This window comes from Festucalex cinctus, chromosome 5 (genome assembly GCF_051991245.1).
Source record: "Festucalex cinctus isolate MCC-2025b chromosome 5, RoL_Fcin_1.0, whole genome shotgun sequence".
NCBI classification, from domain to species: Eukaryota; Metazoa; Chordata; class Actinopteri; order Syngnathiformes; family Syngnathidae; genus Festucalex; species Festucalex cinctus.
The window spans coordinates 31,677,346-31,687,796 of record NC_135415.1 but is presented as its reverse complement, the minus strand read 5'-3'; the positions used below and the strand labels follow the sequence as shown (position 1 = coordinate 31,687,796).

General features: G+C 44.3%; 1 protein-coding gene across 2 annotated transcripts; it reads left to right on the top strand.

The window, feature by feature from the left end:
• The first annotated feature begins 191 nt into the window (after positions 1-191).
• Positions 192-9,426, top strand: syn1 (synapsin I). Of its 2 annotated transcripts, none has more exons than XM_077522224.1 (14): positions 192-608; positions 868-1,205; positions 2,509-2,569; positions 2,873-2,964; positions 3,029-3,185; positions 3,267-3,356; positions 3,456-3,518; positions 3,594-3,736; positions 3,804-3,878; positions 3,948-4,050; positions 4,121-4,249; positions 4,526-4,595; positions 5,145-5,574; positions 6,839-9,426. In XM_077522224.1, the coding sequence occupies exons 2-14, from the start codon at positions 883-885 to the stop codon at positions 6,864-6,866; spliced, it is 1,764 nt and encodes a 587-aa protein (XP_077378350.1). In that variant the 5' UTR covers positions 192-608; positions 868-882; the 3' UTR covers positions 6,867-9,426. The 2 variants fall into 2 exon arrangements, with proteins under 2 accessions (XP_077378350.1, XP_077378349.1); XM_077522223.1 differs by having other exon boundaries at positions 193-623; positions 873-1,205.
• Positions 9,427-10,451: the final 1,025 nt, after the last annotated feature.

Sequence of the window (10,451 nt, the reverse complement as noted above, 5' to 3'; positions counted from 1 at the left end):
CCGAGAGAAAACACTCTTGCTTCAATGGTCAATCGGGAAAAAAAAAACCCGCCATCCAGATGCCTGCTGAGGCAACAGGAAGCTTCACTATCTTCATGTCCAACAGAGAGCGACGCCCCTTTTCCTCAGAACCACTTGACGTCTTTGCTCATCGTGTTTTGTCAAGTTACACGCACCCGACCGGAAGTTCTTCGTGCAGCTCAACACAGTTGCACGCGCTGTCATGTGCTGCTTGTAAACAGAATCAGTTAAACATCTGCAAGCATTTGGCGTCACTGCACGACAGACTCACGATTGTGCCGACGGCGCCACTTTGTCATTTCATGCTGCAAAGAGCATCTGAATAACGGAAGTATGTGGTCCAAACCTTTGCAGCTTGACTAAGATTCCTTCTCGCAGGCTACCCCAACCCAACCCAACCCGACCCGACCCGGCAGCCGCACTCGAACGCACCGCGGTGACGCAGGACGATGGCGAAAGAAAAACTGTAAGTGGAGGGGAAGGACGCTAATTGATGCACGGCGTGCCACTTCTCAAATACGTGTAACCGAGGGAGCTCCTCAACATCAACATCAACATCAACAAGCTCGTTTTTGGGCGGACCCACTTGGACGAACTCCCAGGTAGGCTTCGCCGTTCATTCCGTCAATGCAGACATTCACGCACCATATTTTGCTTACTCGAATCAAATCATTCTCAAATGTAGCATCGAATTGATTTATAAGATTGATATATCGTTCAGAAATGGATTTTTATTTCCCCCTTTCTGTCTGTGGGGAAAATCGTCCATCGTCATTCCGTCGGAGCGGACAAGTTGTACGACGCATCCAATGGGCGGACGCGTCTTGTTCTTGTCGTCTTTTCCGCCCCAGAATCTCCATCATGAACTACCTTCGTCGCCGACTGTCGGACAGCAATTTCATGTCCAACCTGCCCAACGGTTACATGGGCGAGCAGCAGCCGCATCAGCCGCCGCCGCAGCAGCCGCATCAGCAGCCGCCGAGCCCCGCAGTGTCCCCGGGGCCGTCGGAGAGGCGCCAGCCCGCCAGCCAGCAGCAGTCTGCGGGCTTCTTCTCGTCCATTTCCAACGCCGTCAAGCAGACCACCGCCGCCGCGGCAGCCACCTTGTCCGAGGCGGCCGACCGGGCGGGAGTCTCGAGCAGCGCGAAGATCCTTCTGGTGGTCGACGACCAGCAGACCGACTGGTAAGAGCACATTGAAGGTCATGAAGGAGCAGGTGGCCCGTCAACACTGCAGCCACTTTGTTCCACGACCACAAATATTCATGCACGTTTGAAAACGCTGCATTACATCGAGCTCAAGATAATTGAGCCATTTTCCTCAGGAAGTGTCAGAAACAAATCTGTTCGTCTCACTTTAGTTGTTCTATTTTTACAAAGTTCAAACAGCTACTTGCATGGTGATGCAAGTTTTGATGACAAAATGATGAGCCACTGCAAATGAGCACAAGATGTGGTTGGTGCGTTTGCCTCCCAGTTGTGCTCTTCACAAACGGCTTCAAATGTCAGCCTCGTCTTCTTGCTTTTTCTCCGGCTTGTCCCATTTCGCACATGATTTGCTTTCGCGGGCCTCAACACAAATGATGTGGCGGGTCCAATCTGGCCAGCATCACACCTGTGTAACGCATGAACATTTTTTTGTTTTTTCCATGGCCAAAAATTTACATGTTCCCATGATGTTTCAGGGCCAGTGAAATAAATTTCCACACGTCAAAACAAAACGCGTCTATATGGTGATTGGCTCACAATTACCACTTCTTGCACAAAGTCAGCTGCGATAGTCAGCGAGTGACCCGAATAAGATAAAGAATGGATAAACTACAACGTATTGACTGTGGAATTTAAAAGAAATAACTGGCAAAAAAAAGTGGCCAGCCAATTCTTATCAAATTTCATTTCATTACTGTGAAAAGCTATGACAGTATTTATGAATTTACTGTATAGAAATTAAGAAAACAGCAATTCGCTTTCATCTCAAATACTGTTTCTAGTATTCTAATTTACAGGAATTGAAATTCATGTAAATAAATAATACTGTCAGTAAAATCCCTTCTTAACCGATTCTTCCTCACAAGGGTGCTGGAGCCTATCTCAGCTGGCTTCGGGCAGCAGGCGGGAAAAGCGGTTGCCAGCCAATCGCAGGACACACAGCGACAAACGACTCACAATCACAGCGAGGGACAATTCGGAGCACTCAATAAACTTGCCATGCATGTCTTTGGAATGTGGGAGGAGACCGGAGAAGCCGGAAAAAAAAAACCCATCCTGGCACGGGGAGAACATGCAAACTCCGCCCAGGAAGGCCGAAGCGCAGACTCGATCTCACACGCTCAGCACTGGGAGGCGGACGCGCTAACCACCCTGTTGCCAAATTCTGCAGCCGAGCGCATCGATGAACGTTAGAAATCGCTGGGAAATTGCCAGCACGTCATCACATTGTCTGTGTGAGGTCCAATCATGCATTTTGCACCCCTTGTTTGCCATCTAGGCTGAGAGTTTTCAGAGGAAGAAAAGTCCACGGTGGTGAATATGACATCAAGGTGGAACAGGTCGGTTCCACACAACATACAGTCATCATCTTTCTGAGCACGGAAAGGTTTTGCCAAATGCCATTCAAATCTGTCAGGTGTATTTTATCAGTGCAACTGGGTGAATTCGATTCATTTGAATGTGTTCAGTAAAATCACAAGTATCAGTTAGTGATTGCACGTTATAAAATGCACAATAAAAATGCAAATAGGAAACTGCTACATTTTAAACGTCAATATTCTTGAATTTTCCCATAAATTGAGGTTCAATAGGCACCTTGTTTGTCACAATGGATCCCCTTTCGATGAGACTGTTTGTTGTAGGCAGAATTCTCCGAAATCAACCTGGTGGCTGATTCGTCCGGCACCTACACAGTCAGCATCGATGCAATTCGGAGCGGACATAAGCTGACTAAGTAAGTGGAATTGGACTCCGTTGGTGGTCACAAGCAGCTGACATGTTGTTCATGTTGATTTCAGATCCTTGAAACCCGACTTTGTACTGATCAGACAGCATGCCTTCAGTATGGACAAGAATGGAGACCACCGGAACTTGGTTATCGGTCTGCAGTATGCAGGCCTGCCAAGCGTTAACTCTTTACACTCTGTCTACAATTTCTGTGACAAACCTTGGGTGGTAGGCGCTTTGCTATTCTCCAATATCGCCGTCAGCCATCAGTGACGTTGATCTGGGAAATTGTTGCTTTCTGTTTTCTAGTTTGCACAGATGTCGAGGCTGCACAAACTTCTGGGTCCAGACGAGTTCCCACTCATTGAGCAGCTTTATTATCCAAACCACAAGGAAATGGTCAGTTACGACTTCACTTCATCCTTTTATCTGACAGGAAGTTGGTTGCTTTCTGCCTCAGAAGACTCTTGTACTCTTCTTCTTTTTCTTCTTCTTAAGATAACGAGCTCTCAGTTCCCTGTCGTGATCAAGATGGGCCACGCTCACTCCGGAATGGGAAAGGTCGGACGCATGTCTGCTTCTTCAATTTGAACACATCAGAACATGCTTCGATGTTCTCCTCTGGTTGCTTGCTAGGTGAAAGTGGACAACCAATACGACTTCCAAGATATCGCCAGTGTTGTGGCCCTGACGAAGACTTACGCCACATCGGAGCCGTTTATCGATGCCAAGTACGACGTCCGCATCCAGAAGATTGGTGACAATTACAAGGCCTACATGTGAGTGGATTCATCAGTTAGGCTAAGCAAAAGGCAAACTCTCACATCGTTTGATGGTTCTGAACAGGAGAACGTCCATTTCTGGCAATTGGAAAACCAACACGGGCTCATCAATGCTTGAGCAAGTTGCCATGTCAGACAAGTAAGACGTCAAATTCGGTGCTCCACAATGTGTTCTTCGGGCTAACTCTTTTGTTTGACGATGCGACAGATACCGAATGTGGGTGGACACTTGTGCCAACATCTTTGGGGGTTTGGACATCTGCGCTGTGGAGGCTCTTCACGGCAAAGACGGAATGGACTACATCATCGAGGTACTCCAGGGCAGGCTCGTCGGATCAAAGACGTTGCCCAAAACATCGACGCTGTCATCTCGCTTTGTAGGTGGACGACTGCTCAATGCCGCTGATCGGCGAGCAGCAGGACGAGGATCGTGTTCACATCGCAGAACTGGTGGTTCTGAAAATGAACCAGATGATTGGACCTGCTTCAAGTTCCATCGCAGCAGCACAGGTGCACCGAAGCGGCATTTTTACACGGCACGACTATATTGAGATCATCACGGGATTTATGTATATATATTAAACATGAGTCTCGTCATGATTAACTTCACGCCTCCATCTACAGATGGACTCACACATTTTTACCTGATCAGGTAAACCACTGCCAGGTGTCGCTCCAGTGAAGCATTTCCTTCGGGGATGTGCGACGAGCGGCTGCCTTGCAAAAATTGAAAGCGTAGCAGGAAACGCGGCACTTATGGAAATGTCAAAAATGTTTGTATTTTAGAAAGCCGTGTCTCCTCAGCCTGTTTCGCAACCGGGAGTTCCACAGCCTCAACAACGAGCTTCACCTCAGGGTAAGAAATAAAGTTCTTCTTTTGGGAAATGTGTATTTCATGTGCAAATGCACCAAACGAATGGTGGGCCTTGCCAAGATCCTTTTTGACTGGATAGTTGTGAAGTGGCTGACAATAGAACACCTGTGGCAAGAACTCAAGAGAGTGATTGGGAAGAACTCCGCCTCCAAGCTGAGCAGCAAAAGAAGAGTCAATTGCACTGCAACTGTGCTCCAAAATTGCTGTTGTGTCCGTGTGACTGCGTGGGAATGTTAAGCGCTTCCTGTGTGTTGATTGCGACAATTTGTGTGGCTTGACTAATCACAACAAAAGTTTGCCACTCGCGTGTAAATGTTGTTTAGTGGACTTAGACTAGCATCCGCCTAATCCGCCTTTTGGCAGGAGCGCCACCGTCTGCGCCATAATCAGACGTGCGTAAGAGTCGGATCAATTCAGCGCTACATGCTAATTACATTGTGTAATTCTTTGCCATTTTTGCGGAGAAGGACTTTGTCTATTTACGATTCCATTTAAGAGGTCCATGTAACGCACGCTGTCGTTTCCAATCAGGCGCTTCTCAACAAGGAGCATCTGGACAGGCCCAGCAGCCTGCAGCCAGCCCGGGTGCAGCTGATCCCAGTTCTCAGGCCAAGGTCACCCAAGGGCCTCCGGGTCAGGGAGGGCCTCAGCGAAGCCAAGGAGGCTCCCCTCAAACTCAGAGGCAACAGTCTGCCACCCAGCAGCAACAAAGACCTCCTCCAGGGGGCGCTGGTCAGAAAGCTCAGCAGCAGAGACCCGCTCAACCGCCTCGACAGCAATCGCAAGGGGGGCAGCAGAGAAGCGCTGGCCAGCAGGGGCGCGCTGGTGGGGCCACCACGCAGCAGCCGCGGGGCCAGGGCCAGGGCCGGGGCCAGGGCCAGGGAGGTCCTGGGGGACGACCACCACTGCCACAAAAGCCCAGCCAGGACAACACGGCAGTGGGCGCTTCCACACAACTCAAGTAAGTAGGAGGAGTCTGGACATCACAGTCAACATCATTTATGGATGGCTAAAGCAAGTGTACTGTATATGAGCAAAGTTGGATCTTATTTTTGCATCGATATGCGCATGAGATGAGTGTATATTTTGCCTTTGTTATGATTCACTGGAATGCGCACGATTCTTGTTCTTCAACGATTCCAAAATGTTACATTTCAGTCATCATGACACATCAAATGGTTGTATATAAAATAAGAATCATTTTAAAAATGGTGCTATAATAAAACACAAAATCAACAAAAGAAGAGAGATTTTCCACCCTCAATTTGTGTCCTTCAATATTGTGACAAGTGACACAGTGGCCGACTGATTAGCAAATCTTCCTCCGCACAAGACGGTGGTTGGAAGATCCAATTTGTGGAATTTGCATGGATATTTTATTTTTTTTTATTTGAGGTATTTCCCCTCACGTTCCAAAAACAAGCATGTTTTGTCCGCCCTGTTTGTTTGTCAGCTGGTTATATGCTCCAGCTCACCTGTGACCCGAGTAAGGAGAAGCAATGGAATATTTTCAAGTGAGGCATAACTCTGGTCTGCATTGAAAAAAAAAATGCATAAACAAAGTAGCCAACAACATTTTCGAGGGCACTTTCGGATGTAGAATTCAAATATCTCAGTTTGTTTCTATATCCTCGTTTTTTTGTTTTTTACTTTAAAAAATCATAATAATAATAATAAATTACCTGATTGTTATTTTGTAAAACAAAGCTGAAAAAAATCCATCCCAGTAAGCCACAATTGAAAGTAAGAATGTTTCCCCCCTAAAATATGTCTTTAGGCTTCATTAAGCTATCAACTAAATAAAGCTCAGAAAATCTTGGCTGCACATATCAGTTTGTACGCCAAGCTACAGGATGTTGAAAAAACAACAACTCATCCACCGAGCATCACGTAATATCCAGTAACATCATTTATGGATCATTTTTGATCACTTTCAAGGCAGCGTAACGTTATATCTGAGAGAGGGAATGCACTTCTCGAACGTCAACATTCAGCTCGTCCTCTCTTTCTCTTCTTTCTCACCACGGTCCAGTCTTTGCATTCCGTGGTCGCGTTTGCTGCATGACGTTAACTCATTCACTGCCATTGACGGAAAAAGACGATGCAAATGATGCATTTTTTGCTGGTCTGGCAATGAATGTGTTAAAAGCCTCTTCCTCTCCTCTACTGCCGTTTCCTCTCTGATAGCAAATGCCAGTCTCTTACCCATACCTTCAACATTCCAGAAACGCCGACGCCACGAGCCAGCCTTAGCCGGGATGAGGTGAAACCGTTCGCAATCTACGCAAATCTTTTGCCAGTCTCTTCGCAGACTGAGACGCCACCGTCATCGTCATCATCGTCATCGTCATCATCGTCATCGTCATCATCGTCATCGTCATCATCCCACTGAAAGAAAACGGGCCTGGCACACACAAAGACGGCTTCCTTCTACGACCGTCATTTTGAAATGGACATCAAAACGTTATCAATTCAAGAGAAAGTCAACCTTTAAACATTTCAGGAAAAGAATATCTGAACATGACAATCTGATTAATATTACATTTGTGGAGTAAGAGTTATGAAACAAAATCCTGCCATTTTAATCCCTCTCAGGCGGCGGCCATTTTGCCACTTGCTGTCCACTGAATTTGACATCGCAGTTGCTCAGGTCGCAGGCAACGACCAATCACAGCTCAACTTCAGAAAACAGGTGAGCTGTGATTGGTCGTTGCCTGAACCCTGAGCAACTGTGATGTCATCTTCATCGACAGCAAGTGGCAAAATGGCCGCCCCGGAGATAGATAAAAAGAGCAGGATTTTTGTTGCTTAACTCATATTCCACAAACGCAAATGAACCAGAATACCATATTTAGAGCAGAGGGGTTGCATAGAACTTATTGCCCCCCCCCCAACATTGGAGGATGACTTCCACTTGAAAGCACTCAAGTGTAAAACATTCCTGCCTAGCTATCATTGGACACACTCCGCAAAAGCTTGTATATGCATGAGCGCACACGCAAACAAGAATGACTTCCACTTATTTATTGGCACAGCACCTCTTAATTTCAGTCTTATTTTCATGTACCAACCAAGAAAATCAATTACTCTGGCGGTTGCACACGTCCTGTCAAGTGCGGAACGTCCCGTGTTTGAGTTGTTGGCCACTACTGATGTGATGTTTTTAGCTGCATGTCAACAGGGGGGTCAATGGTTGCGTTTTCCCTTCCAGCCCATCGGCGCTTGTAAAAGTATTGTCATGTATTTCAGCTAGTTTAAATGAGCCTTGTAGATCTTCTTTCTTCCATTTTTTTCTACTTCCACTAAAAAGCATCCAATCAAATGGAGCTTTCTCAAGGATGTCCACTTGATTGTGAGTCTTCCATTCATGTGCTTGTTGACCAATGATGAGAGGGAAAAGAAAAGCATGCCTTCACATGGGTCGTTTTCTTATTTACAATGCATTTGCACACAATTCTACTTGAAATCGGTGGTGAAACGAACCGATACATGGTCTATATTTTCAGGTTTTAGTCAACTACTGTAACATTTGAACAAAGCAACAACTTGGCTTTGGCTTACAAAAATATTTACATGAACACATCTACTCAATGTAAAGTAGAAATAAATGTATGGTTGAGAAATGCAAAATATGCACCTGGCGAGTGGTCGTCTGTGTAAACAGAAAAATACGAAGCCAAGGACTGTCACACTTGCTGCTTGGTCTATCTATGAAATAAAAACATACTTTCCTCATATAGGATCGTCAGCGGCGAGGTCTCGATTTGTAGTCGATAAAGCATGTGGTGATATTTAGTAGTTGTTTCTCCGCTGCACCGACGACGATCTTCGGTCAGAAGTGCACATCTTGACAAACTTTTCATTCAACACTTTCTAGCCACTAAAATGTCTTCCAGGGGGAATTATTCCCACTTGAATGTGTACGTCTAATATGGCAATATCGTGCTTTTCAGAGAAAACCCAAAGTATAAATGAGTCGTGATTCCAAAATGGATTCCTCCTGCTGTCTTTGTGTTGTTGTAACTACAGCGACCCCTTGTGTTCTGTGGTGCGTATAAGCGTGTGAATGTTGTGTAACTGGTCAAAACAATCGATTGTTGTGTTGCACAGGACTTGACTGATGCAGATTGTCGCCTTCATTCTTCTGCTGCTAAATGTGCTTGTTGGTATCTTGTGTGCTTCGGAACCTCTTTTTTATTTTTATTTTCATATTTATTGAATGAATTACTTGTGCAGTTGTGTTTCTTTTCTTTCATGAGGCAATATGGTGCTTGTGAGTTTTAATGCATTGGCTTCATTGTGATTCGAGGCTTCAGAACTTTGGAGTGATTCGCATGTCAGATTTGTATTGATTTATTTTTTAGCACAATGTGTAACTGTAACTGTTTGCCATGTTGTTAAATATTGTTATATATATATATATTGTTTTGCTATTTGTTACTGACCTGTGACACAGCCGTCATTGTTTTTTGTTTCGAGTCGTTTTTATTTATGATTCCTCTACTTGACTGTGAATGTAACTTATTTGCTTTGTTAAGGAATTCTTTATTCATTGTGGAAAGATACAATCCTTGTAGATGTGCGTGGAAAATGGAATTGTCGATCGATGCCTGCCACATAAGAAAAAGAAATGAAAAAAATCGCTGAAGTGCTGGCTTATACAAAGTGAAAATATATCAAGTAAATCATGTCGGATTCTTATAAAAGTATATGTCAATTGATGTGATATGCAATGTTTGTATTCTATGATGTGCAAAATGAATGTTAATGAAATATGCACATGCCCAATAAAGTCGATAACCAATCAAACTGAGATTTGACTGCAATATACAGAATTTCATTCGATTTACTGCAAGCTGGTAGTCAGATTTATTTTGAGCATTTATTTTTGCTTGAATAAATCCATCTCTATAAAACACACAACAGATCGAGGATTAATAATGGCAAATTTATATATTATTATTATTATTTTTGCTTTATTCTGTATCGATCTCCTTCTTTATTACAAGTGCGCAGTACAAAATGCAGTAAATCAACTTGTAGGTATCTGACCACAAGGTGGCGTAAGCCTGCATTTTTGGCTCCCTTGCCTGCAACTGACAAGAACAAGTTACTATATAAATAATTCATAGAACTAAGAGCATCGGGACATTTTTTATTATTCATTGCTTCGCATTTGCATGAGCTGTTGCATATTAGCCACATGCTTGGAAAACTGTGGCAAAATGACAAATACAGTATTGCATTGTTAAAAGCTTTGTGTAGAGGATACATTGTTTAAGAAGCAGGAATGTAACATATGAATTTGTGGATGAGGGCCAAGTGTGGATCAATGAGGGTCTTGTGAGAAAGCGCTGCTTGCTTTTATTCAAAATGCAGCAGCACACTTGTTATCATTATTCATCGCAAGACTGTAATGTTGGATGACAGAAACTTTCGTGCTTTAGTGTCATAAAGTCCTTAAAAATGCAATAACAGCTTCCTCCTGAAATGATCAAACCATACTGTCAATTGTCCTTAGGTGTGAATGTTGTACACTGCGTCGATAATGGACCTGGTTTCCCAAAACAGATAGCAGGTCCATTTCGTATTGCATACGGCTGCCGAAACGTGATGGTTGTTTTATGTAATGTGAAAGAGGCTTAATTATTCATCACCAAATTGATGTATTTCTTTTTCATTGCAAACGAGCCAAGAGAGAAAAATGCAAATTACAGGGATGTTAAATGACCCCACTCCTAAAGGTCAAAGTATTTTGACAGCGTTATATGCTAACTTGCATTTCTTATCTAAGGCGCCATTTCATGACTTCATTAGAATTGAAAGTTTGCTTCGAAG